Genomic DNA, 19,938 nt, shown 5'->3' with positions numbered 1-19,938 from the left:
AACCTAGTGAACCTTCTCTGAACTGCCTCCAATGCAAGTATATCCCTCCTTAAATAAGGAGACCAAAACTGTACGCAGTACTCCAGGTGTGGTCTCACCAATGCCCTGAACAGTTGGAGCAAGACTTTCAGCCTTGTTCAAAAAAGGGTGTAAAGATAAACCCAGCAACTACAGGCCAGTCAGTTTAACCTTGGTAGTGGGGAAGCTTTCAGAAACAATAATCAAGGACAAAATTAACAGTCACTTGGACAAGTGTGGATCAGTTAGGGAAAGCCAACACGGATTTGTTAAAGGCAAATCGTGTTTCACTAACTTGATCGAGTTTTTTGATGAGGGCAATGCGGTTAACGAGGTGTACATGGATTTCCAAAAAACGTTTGACAAAGTGCCACATAATAGGCTTGCCAGCAAAGTTGAAGCCCATGGAATAAAAGGGACAGTGGCTGCAAGGATACAAAATTGGCTAAGTGACAGGAAACAGAGAGTAGTGGTGATCGGTTGTTTTTCGGACTAGAGGAAGGTATACAGCGGTGTTCCCCAGGGGTCAGTTCTAAGACCACTGCTTTTCTTGATATATATTAATGACTTGGATGTGGATGTACAGGGCACAATTTCAAAATTTGCAGATGACACAAAACTTGGAAGGATAGTGAACAGGGAGGAAGATAGTGATGGACTTCAAGAGGACGTAGACAGGCTGGTGGAATGGGCGGACACGTGGCAGATGAAATTTAACGCAGAAAAATGTGAAGTGATACATTTTGGTGGAAAGAATGAAGAAAGGAATTATAAACTAAAGGGTACAATCCTAAAGGGGGTGCAGGAACAGAGAGACCTCGGGGTATATGTGCACAAATCGATGAAGGTGGCAGGGCAGGTTGAGAAAGCAGTTTAAAAAAAAAAAAAAAACTTATGGGATCCTGAGCTTCATGAATAGAGGTATAGAGTGGAAATTATGATGAACCTGTATATAAAACTGGTTCAGCCTCAACTGGAGTATGGTGTCCAATTCTGGGCACCGCACTTTAGGAAAGATGTGAAGGCCTTGGTGCAGAAAAGATTTACGAGAATGATTCCAGGGATGAGGGACTTCAGTTACGTGGATAGACTGGAGAAGCTGGGGTTGTTCTCCTTAGAGCAGAGAAGATTGAGAGGAGATTTGATAGAGGTGTTCAAAATCATGAGGGGTCTGGACAGAATAGATAGAGGGAAACTGTTCCCATTGGCAGAAGGGTCGAGAACCAGAGGACACAGATTTAAGGTGGTTGGCAAAAGAACCAAAGGCGACATAAAAAACTTTTTTACGCAGTGAGTGGTTAGGATCTGGAGTGCACTGCCTGAAAGGGTGGTGGAGGCAGATTCAATCGTGGCTTTCAAAAGGGAGTTGGATAAATACCAAGTAAAGAAAATTGCCAGGGAAAGGGCGGAGGATTGGGACTAGCTGAAGTGCTCTTGCAGAGAGCTGGCACAGGCTCGATGGGCCGAATGGCTGCCTTCCGTGCTGTAACCATTCTATGGTTCAAGCTTTTTAAATTCCAGATTTAACTGAATGTGGTGGGATTTGAACTCATGTCTCCGGATCATGAGTCCAGGCCTCTGAATTACTAGTCCAGTAACATAACCACTATGCTACTGTTCACAAATGTAAGCCAATGCGAAAAAAACAACTAAGAGCTTCTTTATGGGCATTTGATTGAAATTATGTAGATGTGATTTTCTTACGAGATGAGATTAAAGGTTGAGGGAAAGCGTGATATTTCTTTGAGGATTAATTAATAAAAGAAAATAGTTGCGAGTTGGGGGTAAAATTACTTTAAAAAACACTCAAAATTTTAACTCAAAAAGGGTTCATTTGGATGTTAACTGGGTACCAGAGCAGAAAAATAGTAATTGCAGTTGTTATGGCCCCTGTGCAAAACATAGAACATACAATGGATAGTTCCCTGATAGTTCACTTGGTAAATATACTATCATTTGTAGAATGGAGCTATACAAAGGTCCCTGGTTCAATACCTAGTCTGTGCTGAGTTAATTGTTCTCAGTCAGGTTGATGATATAGGGCTTCTGTACTTGTGTAGGAATCAAGACAATTGGGTCATGGGGGAGGAAGATCCAGATGCAGGCACTCTTGCAATGCAAATAACCTCAGGTCATTAGTACCCACATTATCTTAAGCTACTGCACTTGCATCTCCTGCAGTGATGCACCAATATGAGAAGTATTGCCAGATGGTCAGGCTCCTGCAGCAGTTAGGATGCCTTGAATAGGATTATAGCTCGGGTCATTATCCTCCATGGATAGGTATAGTTTTGAACAAAAATAACAACATACAGTACATTTTATATAGCTTGCATAAGAGTGTGATGGAGTTTCCCATCAAAGATCACTTTGGTGATCAGGTAGATTTTGAAATTTAGAATTTGGTTCTACGAAAGTATATATTTTTAACAAGTCTTATAGGCCTGGTAACTAGCTGGATTTTGTCCCTGTGCGAACAAATTTTATCCTGCATGTACGGTCAGCAGCAAAAAAAAATACTTTCCTGCAAATCTGTTTCTGTTCTATATTTCCTCAGTCAATGGTAATGAGGAGGTTCGCTGAACAGCAGTAGATGTGTTTGTTAATCCTGTATATGAGAGTACTTTTGTTTAAATGGCCTATATTAATTTGGTTCAGTTACACTTGTTGGAATTAGGAATACTTTTGAAGTCATTTTTCCAAATAATGTACCAGCACTCAGTATTTAAAGATTTTTTTTTAGCATCAATAGACAAAATTAATTAATTAAATCATAATTGCCACCTCTATTCTTTACCATGATGGAGGGGACCTGTCTGATGATTAATGGAAATTGGTCAAAATTGCCGCTCCCTGAAATTTTGCACAAATGCTGCAGCAATACCTTAAGCACAGGAATGAAGGCAAGTACAATACACACAAATTAAATTTCTCTTGGGGTGAAGCTTGATTTATGTCAGATGAGAGGCAACCAGTGTCAGTGAGCTAAGTAATGAGGATTCGTCTCACGCAAGGCATTATTCTGCAAATGTTTTGGCAGGTAACTGAAGCATAGTTAACTGGAGTCTCACTAGATTTTGAAAAAGGTACTGATGGCCAAATGTCCTGTGTAAAAACGTAATACTGGAATTTGTTTGTACTTCGTGAACACTAACTTAGTAATGCTGCTCAGTTAAATATTCTGGTTATGGAGAATGTGGACATTGTTTTTTTCAAGTTTTGTTTTTGGAGAACGCTGGGATTTACTGCAACAGCTTAATTATCATTTTCTAAGTTTTTGAAGACATTTTGAATTTTGTTCATGAGCAGTAAAACTTGTCTTGTGATGTTATTTAAGCTGACATTCTTCATGTGTTATATTCAAGATGGATACATTTATTTTCCTTTTCCTCTTAGGAGCGTGTTCAGAAGACTTTCCCACATCCAATTGACAAATGGGCTATTGCTGATGCACAGTCTGCTATTGAGAAACGTAGACGGAGGAATCCTCTTCTTTTACCAGTGGACAAAATACATCCTTTATTAAAGGTGCAAGTTTGTTTTGATCCTATGCTTAAGTAATTTAGAATGAATTGTACTGTAAAACTTGAACTATATTGCTTAAATGCTTACTTTGGTTGGGAAATGACTGCAATTAGGGATATTTTTGGAATCATGGCATGTTTGGTCAACTGGATATGACTTTAATCTTGTTAAACGTGAATTAATTCCACAATCTGACATTGTTTACCTCCATAGAAGGTAAACATGATTTGTAAATGGGTGGATTTGATTGTGACAAGAGTTTTGGTTTCCCCTGACAGCTTGTCTATGGTGTACTCCTCCAGGCTGAGTCTACTAGCATTTTCTGGCTTCCGTGTCAATCAGTTTTGTACAAGCTTTTTGTGCCCTTGTATTCTGTATTGTATTGGAATCGTAGTAGCATTTTTAAATTGAACTTGAGGTGTGCAATGATTACCTTGTGATATAACCCTGTCCTTATTATGGTTTGCAAGGACATACAGTTATGCATTATTGACACCATTATGTGTAGTTTAAAAGCAGTATACAATTAGCAAAGCATCCCAGCTGTATAACCAGCAGGAAATCATAAAGTTTGTCTTATGGGTGTCAGAATTCTAGGGGCGCCAATTCCATCATGGAGGAGATGCTGGCACCAGGGGGAGTTCTGGGGGAGTCTTGTTCGGTTGTCATTTTCTGTCCCTTCAGGTTCGTTTGGCTGAACCTTCTGGGCGCAGTGTGCAGTAGGCTATTGGGAATTGATGCAAATTCTTTGCCCATCTCTAGACATTGTCAGTGTATTGCTGAGCTTCACCATAGTAAGGGAATACATCTTCTTGCCATTTGCAGTGAGACCTGTGCTATCCTGTGTAATCCCTTGGTAAAAGGTCAGGTTCTCACCGAATGTTCACAAAGACTGTCTGGTCCGTAACGAACCTTGCAGAAGGGCTTAAGATGTATGCAGGATGAGAACTTCTGTAGATTTGTAACCTTGAGGCCACAGCGCTTCTCATTTTTAATCTGAGGAAGGGGGATGGAGTTGGTGGAGCCGGTATGAGGTGTTGTATATTTAGTGTATTATTTTGAACAGTATCAATGTTCTAAAAAATTGGAGTTGGGTTTGAGTGGTATGCATGTTAATGTACAAAGCATTCAAAACAAAATTGAACCATTAATAATTATGGCTAGGATATAGTAGTTATAACTGAGATGTGGCTTAGGTTTGGACGGGACTGGGAACTTAATATTCCTAGTTCTAACGTTATCAAGAGAGATGGGGAGGGGGAAAATGGAGATGAAATAGTGGTGTTAGTAAAGGTTTCTACTATCACTAGAACACAAGGATGTCCTGGAGTTGCATTAAGACAGAATCACTATGGATAGAGTTAAGAATTAAGAATGGAAATCACACAATTCTTTGTGTACATTAGAGACGGGCAATAAATGCCAGCTTTGCCAGTGATTCCCACATTCCAAGAATGATTTTTTAAATATAAAACAAGGCAGTTATGGTAAATTTGTGCAAGACATTGATGGCAAGGCCACAATTGGAGTATCACATGCATCTCTGGGTACCCATTATAGGAAGGAGATTAGAGTCGTGGAAAAGGTTCACAAGAATTATACCAGGAATGAAAGGTTATAGGTATGAAGAAAGAGTCCAAAAAATGGGGCTTTTTCAGTAATTGGAGAACATTAAAGGTGAATCTAATTGAGGTTTTCTAAGCTATGAAAGGTTTTTTAGGGGTAAAGAAGCATCAGCTGACTCTGACTGAATCTCAGTTTAATCTCAGCTGTGATACTTCTGTATTCACAGTCCAACAATCAAGCTATTTCCAGTGGCTGGTGAGATGGTTATTAGAGGGCATAAATGTAAGATAACCACCAAAAGAGTGAAAGAAGAGGTGAGGGAAAGTTTGTTTTGGCAGAGGGCTGTATAGCATGAGTAACCCTCCCACAAACCGCATGGGAGCAGAATCCATAGTAATTTTTAAAATGGCAAGTTGCTAAACATCTGAGAGGGAAACATTTAGAAGGGTTTAGGGGAAGAAGCCTAAATGGATTACTGTTTCAGAGCTGAGGCAAGTACAGTGTAAATAATTGTGGGTTGTCATTTAGCTTAACTGTGCCTTTTAGTCCCTTGCTTATTTTCTGAGTTTTAGTGATCCAAATACAAACTAATTTTTACTCTTTTTTTTTTTGGGCTACGATTCCCTCCCCCCCCCCCCCCCCCCCCGCCCTAACCTGCTCCTGGTTTTTGAGACACAAAAATAAAAGCAGTCCTTAATGATCTAAACCTTTTATTTCCGCTGATATGATCATTGATTGTTTTGTTTAAATTTTCCATAACGTTTTGTTTTGTTTACAGGATGTGCTAGGTTATAAAGCGGATTATCAGGTTTCCCTTTATGTAGTGGCTGTGCTGGAGTACATTTCAGCTGACATTCTAAAACTGGCTGGAAACTATGTTGGCAATATTCGACACTATGAAATTTCACAACAGGACATTAAAGTGTCAATGTGTGCAGATAAGGTGAGCATTGATTTGCTATCTCAAGTAGAGCCCAGCATAACATAAAAATGTTAATTAAATAATCAGTAATCTTGCTGAGTTTTGTCCATTATCCTCATTTTATTTAAATTTTTTATTATTGCCCTATCTTATTAGAAACTTGTGACATTTTCTTTTCTTAGTATTTTAAAGAGCTTAAATCGTTTTGCGTTTTCAATAAGGTTAATAAAAGATTATTCAAAGATTAAATTCGTACTTTTAATGTAGGAGGAACTGTGCTTGTCAACTCCTTTTTAGATATATATCTATATATAATTTCCATTAATATATTTTTCTTATCAAGATCAGTGCTTAAAGCGTCCATGTATTTAACCTTCAGTCCTCTTATAGGGCAATGGTTTCATCACTATGCTGATTTCCGTGCTTGTTAAGGGGGCAATGAAACTCTTGTTTACATTAAGATACCGTTTCTCCATGTCTCGCATACATCCAATCAACTGATACTATCTTCTTTTTGATGGCTTTATCCACGGTGCTTCATCTGTTGGTCTCAATGTCTTCTCATTTCACAATTGGACCTCCGACACTTCTTCCATTGCTGAAGCTTCCTCTAAGAAGTTCTGTTTCCTTCTTTGTTATCTAGTCAACAGATTATCTGTTCATTAATTTATTTGCTTTTTGTGGAACCTTGCTGTGTCCAGTCACTCATTCACACACATTTGGATACACACACAATTTGGCTAGTATAAATCCACGGTTCAGATGTAGTTTCCAATTTGAGACCCAGGTTGCAGACACGACACAAGACCAGGTCTCTGTGGGGGAGACTTCTTCCAGGCATTTTTAATAACCAATTTTATGGGTAAATTGTAATTTTTGTTTGAGTATTTTAAAATGTTTTGTGATTTCTAACTATAGGAAAAATTAGGAATTAAGCCCATTGGAGAGGGTTAAAACTCCACTTTATAATATACTCAGTTTTTTAAACACAAGTTAGTTTCTGTGTTTAAAGTGCTGATACTGAAAGTTGTGTCAGGCTAGGGGCCATAAATAAACAAGTGGTAGAGAAAGCGCAGTTAAAAATAATTTTCTTTGACCATTCAACTGTGGAACATTTTCTAATTGATACCGTTCCTGAAAAAACCTTTTGACCACATTCAGCTAAAGCAAAAGCTTTTCCAAAAACTAATTTACTGCTGTAGACAAGTGATGAGTCCTTATACGCAGATCCGTCCTGTGAAAACACAGCATAGCCTCTGGGGTCAGTAGAGATGATATCCTGACCCAGACGATTGGCAGCAGTAGCATTTGGTAAATAAGTGGGATTAGAAAGAAAGTTAAAGGAGCAGGTTGCTTTCAAGAGAGAAAGTAGTATGCTTGGAAAAGTCTAATAAAACTCTGTTTAGTTTAGAGAACCTTAGCAGTATTTATAACCAGTTATCCAGTGACATAACTTGTTGAGTTCAAAGCATTATAGTACAAAATGATAAGGATCTGCATGGGATAAGAAGAAACTGAGATGAATTCTGGTGAACCAGGAGCAGAAGGGGATTAGAGGACTAACCTAAGCGCCATTCACATCTGAGAGAGACTGAACCAGATCACTGCTGAAGTGGATTTAATGTGATGGTGCAACCACTCTGAAGCCAACAACGTTGTAGGCCATTTTATTATTCTAGTCTTAAACAGAGATTTTTGTAGCTGTGACTCTGAAAGCAAGCTAATTCAACCGTTTTGCTTACCTGTGTTATCTTTACGTACATAGCATTGGGGAAAGACAAAAGTGTTAGAGATACATCACTGTTGCTTTATATTTCTTGATTTCGGGTAAGCCAAGAGTTAAATATCTTCCAACCTTGCTACACTTTATTGAGACTATTGGCAGAATTTTTCTTAATTCATTTTATTTGTGTTGGTTTAATGTTGGACAACTAGAATAAGTTAAATACCGCATCATGTATTAAACCCTAGACATGCATGAATCATTCCTACTTAACGGCATGCACGGACCTGAGTGAAGAATAAAAATGGCACCTGAAAACCGTGTAAAGAATTTTTTGAGCAATTTGGTGGTTTTGTGGTACTTAATGGCTCATGAATAGTAGAAAGTTGTCCAGATTTCCTGCTCTTGATTACAATTAAACAGTCCCTGCTGGAAAGTGCATGTGTTGATGCCATCTGAGGACAAGACTGGGGTTGCCTGTGTGATGACCAATCCACAGTTGAAAAGCCACTTAACCCAGGTTCTCTCATAAAGAGTAGCTTCTCTTTGCCAAGGCATCGTGTTACCACCTGTGAAATGTGTTCCGATAATAAATTACTTTTAGAAAAAAGTAAGGAAAGGAAAATTGAAGAATAAATAGAAATAGAAATAAAAACATTTTAACCTTCCGGTGCACACCTAGCCAGCCTTCCATCCTTCTTAAACTTGAGCTCACCCAAAACTGCGCTGCCCATATCCTATGCTGCACCTAGTCCCACTCACCCATCACCCCTGTACTTGCTGACCTACATTGTCCCCTAAACTTAAGATTCTCATTCTCGTGTTCAAATCCCTTTAAGGCCTCGCCCCTCCCTATTCCTGTAACCTTCTCCAGCCCTCCGCGAACTCTGCGTTCCTCCAACTGTGGCCTTTTCTACATCCCCTATTCCTTTCGCCCAACCAATGGCAGGTGTGCTTTTAGCAATCTAATTCCCATGTTCTGGAATTAGCTCTCAAAAAAGCAGAATGCAGAGAGGTTTAAAGATCCTCCATAAAAGCCATCTTTGACCAAGGTTTTAGTCATCCCATCTAATATCTCCCCTGGCTCAGCATCGATTTATGTCTGATTACACTTCTGTGATGTGCCTTGGGCTATTTTTCTACATTGAAGGCACTATATAAATGCAAGTTGTTGTAACTTCATCGAAGCTAGTGTTATCTATGATGCATCTCACTATTTCAACAAAAATATTGAAGGAAAATCAACAGAAGGAAACAAAAGGATTTTGTAACAGTTGATTGATAATCGTTTGATATTTAAAAAGGTATACTAATGGTGACAGTTATTTACAAAGCATCTTCTGAAAAATGAAAAAAGAAGATTTGAAAGACAGTGAGGGGGGACATTAAGTACAGCATTTTGACAGTTTATTAAATTAATACATTTTGCAGTATAATGGTAAAGACCACCAGGGGTTAGTGTAACAAATAACCAAAGCAGACTGATTTGGATCAATATTCAGTCTGGTGCTTAGAGATTCTAGAAGTGAGTTTTTATCTCAATGAGACTTTATCACTATGTTCGTAAGGTTTTGTGGGGGGAAAAATGACCATGTACAAATAATAAAACTAAAGTACATGAAGGCTGCTGATAAGTGGATATTTTAATCCTGTTTTTGTTGGGGAATAATTATGTAATTTACACATTTTGCTTGAGTGACTGTGGGAACATAGAAACATAGAAGATAGGAGCAAGAGTAGGCCATTCGGCCCCTCGAGCCTGCTCCGCCGTTCAATGTGATCATGGCTGATCATCAAATTTCAGTACCCGGTCCCTGCTTTCTCCCCATACCCCTTGATCCCTTTGGCCTTAAGAAATATATCCAACTCCTTGAATATATTTAATGAATTGGCCTCTACTGCCTTCTGTGGTAGAGAATTCCACAGGTTCACCACTCTCTGGGTGAAGAAATTCCTCCTCATTTCTGTCCTAAATGGCCTACCCCTTATCCTTAGACTGTGACCCCTGGTTCTGGACTCCTCAACCATCGGGAACATCCTTCCTGCATCTAGTCTGTCCAGTCCTGTCAGAATTTTATAAGTTTCAATAAGGTCCCCTCTCATTCTTCTAAACTCCAGCGAGTACAAACCCAATCATCCCAATCTCTCCTCATACGTCATTCCTGCCATCCCAGGTATCAGCCTGGTGAATCTTCGCTGAACTCCTTCCATGGCAAGAACATCCTTCCTCAGATAAGGTGACCAAAACTGCACACAATACTCAAGATGTAGTCTCACCAAGGCCCTGTACAACTGCAGCAAGACATCCTTGTTCCTGTACTCAAACCCTCTCGCTACAAAGGCCAACATACCATTTGCCTTCTTAACCGCCTGCTGCACCTGCATGCTTACCTTCAGCGACTGGTGCACAAGGACACCCAGGTCTCGTTGCACTTCCCCTTCTCCCAATCTATTGCCATTCAGATAATAATCTGCCTTCCTGTTTTTTGCCACCAAAGTGGATAACCTCACATTTATCCACGTTATATTGCATCTGCCATGTTTTTGCCCAATCACCCAACCTATCCAAATCATCCTGGAGTTTCTCGGCATCCTCCTCACAGCACACACGCCCACCCAGCTTTGTGTCGTCTGCAAATTTGGAGATATTGCACCTAGTTTCCTTGTCTAGATCATTCATATATATTGTGAATAGCTGGGGTCCAAGGACCGATCCCTGCGGTACCCCACTAGTCACTGCCTGCCACTCGGAAAAGGACCCGTTTATTCCAACTCTTTTTGCTTTCTGTCTGCCAACCAGTTCTCTATCCAAGTCAATACCTTGGCCCCAATCCCATGTGAGGTGATCTCATTGAAACTTTTAAAATTCTGACAGGACTGGACAGACTAGATGCAGGAAGGATGTTCCCGATGGTCGCGGAGTCCAGAACCAGGGGACATAGTCTAAGGATAAAGGGTAGGCCATTTAGGACAGAAATGAGGAGGAACTTCTTCACCCAGAGAGTGGTGAACCTGTGGAACTCTCTACCACAGAAGGCAGTGGAGGCCAGTTCATTAAATATATTCAAGAAGGAGTTGGATATATTTCTTAAGGCTAAAGGGATCAAGGGGTATGGGGAGAAAGCAGGGACGGGGTACTGAATTTGGATGATCAGCCATGATCGCATTGAATGGCGGAGCAAGCTCGAGGGGCCGAATGGCCTACTCCTGCTCCTATCTTCTATGTTTCTAACCAGTTCTCTATCCAAGTCAATACCTTGCCCCCAATCCCATGTGCCTTAATTTTACATGCTAATCTCTTATGCGGGACCTTATCAAAAGCCTTCTGAAAGTCCAAATGCACCACAACCACTGGTTCTCCCTGATCTATTTTACCAGTTACATCCTCAAAAAATTCCAGTAGATTAGTCAAGCATGATTTACCTTTTGTAAATCCATGTTGACTTTGTCCGATCATGTCACTGTTTTTCAAGTGCTCTGCTATTACATCTTTTATAATGGACTCTAGCATTTTCCCCACTACCGATGTCAGGCTTACCGGTCTGTAATTCCCGGTTTTTTCTCTACCACCTTTTTTGAATAGTGGGGTAACATTAGCTACCCTCCAATCCATGGGTACTGTTCCAGATTCCGTCGAATGTTGGAAGATGATCAGCAATGCATCTACTATTTCTAAGGCCACTTCCTTAAGTACCCTAGGATGTAGATTATCAGGTTCTGGGGATTTATCGGCCTTCAATCCCATCAATTTCCCTAACACCATTTCCCTACAAATACTGATTTCCTTCAGTTCCTCCCTTTCATCAGACCCTATGTTCCCTGACATCTCTGGGAGGTTATTTGTGTCCTCCTTTGTGAAGACAGAACCAAAATATGTATTTAGTTGGTCTGCCATTTCTTTGTTCCCCATTATAAATTCCCCTGATTCTGACTGCAAGGGACCTACGCTTGACTTTACCAATCTTTTTCGCTTCACATATCTATAAAAGCTTTTACAGTCAGTTTTTATGTTCCCTGAAAGCTTACTCTCATATTCTATTTTCCCTTTCTTAATTAATCCCTTTGTCCTCCTTTGTTGATTCCTAAACTGCTCCCAATCCTCAGGATTATTGCTTTTTCTGGCCAATTTATATGTCCTCTCCTTGGATCTTATGCTATCCCTAATTTCCCTTGTTAGCCACGGTTGAGTCACTTTTTTTTATTTTTATGCCAAACTGGGATGAACAAATTTTATACTTCATCCATGCGGTCTTTGAATGTTTGCCATTGCCTAGCCACCGTCAACCCTTTGAGTGACATTCCCCAATCAATTCTACCCAACTCGCGCCTCAGACCATCGTAGTTTCCTTTATTTAAAGGAGTCAACTACTTCATTATCCATCTTAATGAAGAATTCGATCATATTATGATCGCTCCGACCCAAGGGGCCTCGTACAACAAGATTGCTAATTAATCCTTTCTCGTTACATAATTCCCTGTCTAAGATGGCCTGATCTCTGGTTGGTTCCTCGACATATTGGTCCAGGAAACCATCCCGTAAACACTCCAGGAATTCCTCCTCCACAGTATTGTTACTAATTTGATTAGCCCAATCTATATGTAGATTAAAGTCACCCATGATGACTGCTGTGCCCTTATTGCATGCTTCTCTAATTTCCCTTTTAATGCCATCCCCAATCTCCACATTACTGTTTGGAGGTCTATATACCACTCCCACTAACATTTTCTGCCCCTTGGTATTTCTCAGTTCTACCCATACAGATTCCACATCATCAGAGCTAATATCCTTCCTTACAATTGTGTTAATCCCTTCTTTAACCAGCAATGCTACCCCACCTCCCTTTCCTTTTTGCTTATCCTGAATATTGAATACCCCTGGATGTTGAGTTCCCAGCCTTGGCCACCCTAGAGCCATATTTCCGTAATCCCAATCAAATCATATTAGTTTACCTCTATTTGCGCAGCTAATTCATCCACCTTATTACGAATGCACCTCGCATTAAGACACAAGGCCTTCAGGCTTGTTTTTTTAACGCTTTTCGAACAGTTCAGTTGGGTGCCTAAAGACATAGCTGATCAAAGAATAAAATTATTTTGCTATTTTTACAAAGTTATTTTTACACACACAAATTCATAGAAACATGCCATTAGACCCAACCAGTCCATGCCGACATTTACCATCAGTGCGATCAAATAGTCCTAGTCACATTTACCTGCCCCGTTCCCAATTCCCTTCACCTTTTCCTTCATTCACCAATCCAATTTAATCTTGAATGTTGACGCATGCACACTTCCAGCACTGGATAAGAATGTAAATCTTAACTGACTTTTTCCTTCCCTAACTCGGGCATGGGGGAACAGTGTTGGGCCCCTGTTGCTACCCAGTTGATGTTCACTAACACAGCACAGACTGGGGATTGAACATGGTACATCCTGATTTTCATGGCTCAGTTACTCACTGGATTACAGTAACTGGGCTATTGGGAGGAATAGCTTTTGCAGAACCTCTTGCATCCTGGCAGGATGCAAGAAAGAGTATGTTGTCTGATAGATAACTTGTTTGCTCACCTCTAGCCTCCAATCTCTTTCTTGTTTGTCTGAATATTATTGTTGATCATTGCTCCTATTAACTTTTCTATCTTCCTCGTAAGAGCCAAGTACACTTGCTCTTCCTTTCCTTGTATCCTTATTGTATTGAAATCAAGACTCCGTGCAGTCCTATCTTTTATAAAGATACTACAGAGTTCCCTTTATCCTGTCTCTCTTAAGCTAGAGCTTGTTTTTATCAGTTGCTGCTTCCCGCCTCCCCTCCCCCAGTCTGTTTGCATTTGCTAACTAGCCATTAAATCTGTCTGTCTTGACCGTCTTTAAAAGCGTCACCTGTGGAGTTTAATCAAATGTTTTATGAATATCCACTGGTTAGCTTTCAATGTTACCTTCCCAGAGAATTCCAGTAGGTTAATAGACAAAGTATATTATGTAGTCTCGATGCACTTTAGATGAACATTGACTGCATTTTCCCCAACACAACTGTGAAGCTTTCTGAACTACAATTTTTAGATTTATGCCTTTCAGTCTCAGTGTTGCATTTGCTATCCTCCAGTCTTTTTGTAGAGTGGCTGTGTTTATATAGTTCCTAAGCATATTAATCCAAGTCTCTTGGTTAATTAAAGATTCTAGTGAAATTCTTCTGATCCAAATGCCCTGTAGATACTTAATTCTTTGGGTGTATTTTTTTTTAATTGGCCATTTTTTAGATAATACAACTTTTTTTCTTACAGTAAGTGTTTAGCTCAGTGTTGGGCTCGATTTTTCTTTTCAGGTCCTTATGGACATGTTTGACCAGGATGACATCGGTCTGTCTTCATTGGGAGATGATGGACCAAATGCCACAGATGAACAGCATTACTATGACCTGGTGAAAACTGAAATTGCAGAGGAAAGGCAATATCTACGGGAATTGAACCTGATCATAAAAGTCTTTAGAGAGCCATTTACATCCAACAACAAGCTCTTTACTGCTCGTGTAAGTTTTTAATGTGCTGATACTTTGTCAAAGATCATTTGCATTGAAATATTAGATTGCACTTTGGTTTTATTTCAAATATACTTGTAATGTGTTTAATATTTTGAATGTTTATCTTTGTGTGAAATAGCTTTGCTTATGCCATTCTTCCTTACTTTGTACCTTATGTAAACTGAGAATAAATTTAATATAGTGCATTATTTCTACTTGCTGTGCTACAGGCACAAATTGCAAGCTATATTACTTCCATGATTTTCCATCATAGAGCACCATATGACATTGTCAAATGTTTTACAGCTGTTAATGAGGAAATATTCTGTATTGTTTTAAATTGATGTGGAATCATGGAATTTTAGAGAAGGCAGAAGGAAGCCATTCAACTCATTGTGCCTACACCGGCTCACTGAAAGAGCTATCCATTTAGTCCCATACCCCTTAACAAAAAAAAACAACAACAAAAAACAAACTTTTCAAATATATTTGCCCACTTCCTTTTTAAAGGCTATCAAAGATTCTGCTTCTACCACTGTTTCAGTAGGACATTCTATGTGCTAACAGCCCTCTGCGTTTTAAGAAAACAAATAATTCTAAACTTGTCCTTTGTTCTATCCTCTGGTTACTAACTCTCTGATGCTGGAAATAATTTTTCCTAATATAAATTTTTACTAATTTATATTATCAAAACCTCTCAATTTTGAGTACCTCCTATCAGATTTCCACATAACCTACACTGTTCTAGTGAAAAAAGGCCCCGTTTTCCCTCATAATTAAAGCCTCTTGACCTTAATATAATCTTACTATGTCTCTCTCTGGCCTTGACACCCTTTCTAAAGTCAGTGCTCAAAATTGGATGCAATACAAATGATTTGTATAGGTTCAACATTACCGCTCTGCTTTTTGTACTTTGTTCAATTTAAAAGCCACATGGGTTTTTTGTTTTTTTTTACAGATTTCCCTCCCACTTTTGAAGATTTCTGTACCTAAACCCTTCAGTGTCTCTGCTCTTGTTTCAAGTTTGACCAATTAGTGTATATTACCTCTACTTTATTCTTTCTCCCATAATGTATCACACCTCTGCATTAATCCTATGTATCACCTTATCAAATGCCTTTTGAAAATCCCTAGACATTAAAAGGGAAATTAAAAAAGCGTGCAATAAGGGCACAGCAGTCATCATGGGTGACTTTAATCTACATATAGATTGGGCCAACCAAATTAGTAACAATATTGTGGAGGAGGAATTCCTGGAGTGTTTACGGGATGGTTTCCTGGACCAATATGTCGAGGAACCAACCAGAGATCAGGCCATCTTAGACTGGGTATTATGTAACGAGAAAGGATTAATTAGCAATCTTGTTGTATGAGGCCCCTTGGGTCTGAGCGATCATAATATGATCGAATTCTTCATTAAGATGGATAATGAAGTAGTCGACTCAGAGACTAGGGTCCTGAATTTAAATAAAGGAAACTACGATGGTCTGAGGAGCAAGTTGGGTAGGATTGATTGGGGAATGTCACTCAAAGGGTTGACGGGGGATAGGCAATGGCAAACATTCAAAGACCGAATGGATGAGCTACAGAATTTGTTCATCCCAGTTTGGCATAAAAATAAAACAAAAAAGGTGACTCAACCGTGGCTAACAAGGGAAATTAGGGATAGCATAAGATCCAAGGAGAGGACATATAAATTGGCCAGAAAAAGCAATAATCCTGAGGATTGGGAGCAGTTTAGGAATCAACAAAGGAGGACAAAGGGATTAATTAAGAAAGGGAAAATAGAATATGAGAGTAAGCTTTCAGGGAACATAAAAACTGACTGTAAAAGCTTTTATAGATATGTGAAGCGAAAAAGATTGGTAAAGTCAAGCGTAGGTCCCTTGCAGTCAGAATCAGGGGAATTTATAATGGGGAACAAAGAAATGGCAGACCAACTAAATACATATTTTGGTTCTGTCTTCACAAAGGAGGACACAAATAACCTCCCAGAGATGCCGGGGAACATAGGGTCTGATGAAAGGTTGGAACTGAAAGAAATCAGTATTTGTAGGGAAATGATGTTAGGAAAATGAATGGGACTGAAGGCTGACAAATCCCCAGGGCCTGATAATCTACATCCCAGGGTACTTAAGGAAGTGGCCCTAGAAATAGTAGATGCATTGCTGGTCATCTTCCAGAACTTGATAGACTCTGGAACAGTACCCATGGATTGGAGGGTAGCTAATGTTACCCCACTATTCAAAAAAGGTGGTAGAGAAAAAGCAGGGAATTATAGACCGGTAAGCCTGACATCGGTAGTGGGGAAAATGCTAGAGTCCATTATAAAAGATGTAATAGCAGAGCACTTGGAAAGCAGTGACAGGATCGGACAAAGTCAACATGGATTTACAAAAGGTAAATCATGCTTGACTAATCTACTGGAATTTTTTGAGGATGTAACTGGTAAAATAGATAAGGGAGAACCAGTGGATGTGGTGTATTTGGACTTTCAGAAGGCTTTCGATAAGGTCCCATATAAGAGATTAGCGTGCAAAATTAAGGCACATGGGATTTGGGGCAAGGTATTGACTGGTTGGCGGACAGAAAGCAAAGAGTTGGAATAAACTGGTCGTTTTCCGAGTGCCAGGCAGTGACCAGTGGGGTACCGCAAGGATCAGTCCTAGGACCCCAGCTGTTCACAATATATATTAATGATCTGGACGAGGGAATTGGATGTAATATCTCCAAATTTGCAGACGACACAAAGCTGGGTGGGAGGGTATGCTGTGAGGAGGATGTCGTGAAACTCCAGTACGATTTGGACAGGTTGGGTGATTGGGCAGAAACATGGCAAATGCACTATAATGTGGATAAATGTGAGGTTATCCACTTTGGTGGCAAAAACAGGAAGGCAGATTATTATTTGAATGGCAATAGATTGGGAGAAGGGGAAGTGCAAAGAGACCTGGGTGTTCTTGTGCACCAGTCGTTGAAGGTAAGCATGCAGGTGCAGCAGGCGGTTAAGAAGCCAAATGGTATGTTGACCTTCGTAGCAAGAGGGTTCGAGTACAGGAACAAGGATGTCTTGCTACAGTTGTACAGGGCCTTGGTGAGACCGCACCTTGAGTATTGTGTGCAGTTTTGGTCACCTTACCTGAGGAAGGACGTTCTTGCCATGGAAGGAGTGCAGCGAAGATTCACAAGACTGATACCTGGGATGGCAGGAATGACGTATGAGGAGAGATTGTGTCGATTGGGCTTGTACTCACTGGAGTTTAGAAGATTGAGAGGGGATCTCATCGAAACCTATAAAATTCTGTCAGGCCTGGACAGACTAGATGCAGGAAGGATGTTTCTGATGGCCGGGGAGTCCAGAACCAGGGGTCATAGTCTAAGGATAAGGGGTAAGCCATTTAGGACTGAAATTAGGAATTTCTTCACCCAGAGAGTGGTGAACCTGTGGAATTCACTGCCACAGAGGGCGGTGGAGGCCAGTTCATTAAATATATTCAAGAAGGAGTTAGATATATTTCTTAAGGCTAAAGGGATCAAGGGATATGGGGAGAAGGCAGGGACAGGGTACTGAATTTGGATGATCAGCCATGTTCTCATTGAATGGCGGAGCAGGCTCGAAGGGCCGAATGGCCTACTCCTGCTCCTATCTTCTATGTTTCTATCACACAACTTTTAATGCATTTCCTTTGTCAAAACACACCATTATTTTCTCAAAGAACTCTATTTAATTTGTCAGATACAACCTGTTTTACAAATCTCTGCTGATTATCCTTAATTAGCATGTTTTCTCAGTGCATATTAATTTTATTCTGTGCTATGGCATCTAGAAATGTACACATTATAGATGTTAAACTGTCACATCTATAGTTACCCAGTTTACCCTTTCTCCCTTCCTGAACGGAGGTGTTATTTTGGTGTATCTCCAGTCCTCTGGTATAACTTCTGTATCCAAGGATGTTAGAAATATTATGGTCAGAGTCTCTGCTATTTCCTCCTTGACTTTCCTCAGCATTCTAGGATGTAAGCCATCAAAGCCTCATCTTATTTCCACTGGAACTCCACCAACTTTTGCAGTAATAGTTCCTTGTCTATAGCAATTGCTCCACCACTTCCTCTTGTATAAATATTCAGCTAGTCTTTCTCCTACCTTTTGGGTTTGCTTAAAGAATTGCCTCCAAATCACCATCCTTTGTTTATAATATTTTGTTCTCATAATTTCGCACAGCTGGCCTGATAATGGCTGTAGAATATGCAGTCTGTGTTTATTAATAGCAGTAACTAAAATAATTGCTTGTCAGAATGGCAGAATCTATTGCTGATTCTGAGAGCAGCAAAAGACAAAGATAAAACAAGAAAACTATTAAATGTGAATATTTGAGTAGATGAATTAAGGGAAATTAAGATTCTAAACCTGAATGAAGTACAGTATAGTAAAATGTGAGTGGAGAAATCATTCTCTCATTTATGTCATTAAAAGCTTTTCTCTGTTGAAAATGTTCTGTTGATATTGGGAGAGTGAAATTGCTGTGAAAAAGCCAAAAATCTTGTTTGTACAGAACTAAATTAGGCAATAGTTCTTGCTTATAAAACTAGCACGTCCCTCTTGCAAAGCCTATCTCTGTTTTCATGGCTTTCACTGGTAGCTCTTAACTTACAAAATGTAAAGAAACGAGTTTACTTCCCATTGGTTGTCTTTCTCTGAATTTTAATGAGCTGTAGATAAAACAGCATTAATGAAATGTTACTAAGAAATCATCATGCATGAAGTGTCTACGTGATCATATTAATGGCCCGGATTTTCCGTGGCCTATGACTGTGTACGCGCGTACATGGCTGTATGTGCCTTGCAAGTTCCAGGTTTACACATGGGCGAAAACCCGAAACTTGCGATCTGTTAAGAATCTTCTTGACAGATCCTCCGCACGTGCAGGAAATGAACGTTCGCTGGTGAAGAGTTGGGCTATTTGCCCAACTCTTGCCCAGCAAATGCACATGAAACCCTTATGCCTGGTAAAAACAGGCGAAAGGCCTTCTTTTACCAGCGTAAAGGTGAAAATAAATATTAAAATAAAATTTAAAAAATCAATTTAACATTCAAAAGCCTGTAAAATAAGCTTGTTATTTTTGGTCTCTTAAAAAATGTTTACATTTATTTATCAAAAAATTACATTTTTGTTTTAAATGTTTAATGAAATTGTATTTTAATTAATTTTAAACATGTAATTTTTTTATTTCAAGGTTGTGTACATGCATTTTTGGGTGATTCCTGTTAAGCTTATGGAGATTCCGTACGTAAATGGAAACCCTATAAGCATAATGGGAATCCCCTTTCTGAATGGTTGGGCCGGCCCATGTGATCCCAGGGGCTCTTGCGAACCGCATGCGCCCCTGGGATACGTGGGCCTCTACGCAGGCCTACTCCTGCAGGCCCAGGAACGCGAGTCTCCATGGATCCAGGACCATCAGGTAGGTGCGTAGATTTATTGCGGTTCAGAGGCATCTGCCCACGGGAAAACTCTGACCGCAAATTCAGGCCCAATATGTTTTGGTTCAAATTATGGACAGAATAATCCTTTTAGAAAGAATAAGACAAAGCTGGTCAAGTTAAAACTGTTAAGTTGTGGAACAGTTCTGTAGGAGAATATGCCCAATTCCCATGGATGCCCG

General features: G+C 39.8%; 1 protein-coding gene across 1 annotated transcript in view; it reads left to right on the top strand.

The window, feature by feature from the left end:
* sos2 (son of sevenless homolog 2 (Drosophila)) overlaps nucleotides 1-19,938 on the top strand; it is a 111,518-nt gene that overhangs the window by 39,784 nt on the left and 51,796 nt on the right. The window contains exons 3-5 of the mRNA XM_086003137.1: nucleotides 3,415-3,546; nucleotides 5,888-6,052; nucleotides 14,077-14,280. Coding sequence (XP_085859263.1) covers nucleotides 3,415-3,546; nucleotides 5,888-6,052; nucleotides 14,077-14,280 — 501 coding nt within the window. The remainder of the gene's footprint in view (nucleotides 1-3,414; nucleotides 3,547-5,887; nucleotides 6,053-14,076; nucleotides 14,281-19,938) is intronic.

Source organism: Somniosus microcephalus, chromosome 12 (genome assembly GCF_052327205.1).
Source record: "Somniosus microcephalus isolate GS21.2 chromosome 12, FLI_Smic_1.0, whole genome shotgun sequence".
NCBI lineage: Eukaryota > Metazoa > Chordata > Chondrichthyes > Squaliformes > Somniosidae > Somniosus > Somniosus microcephalus.
Note: the sequence above shows the minus strand (reverse complement) of the source record. Positions and strands in the feature narration are given on the sequence as shown.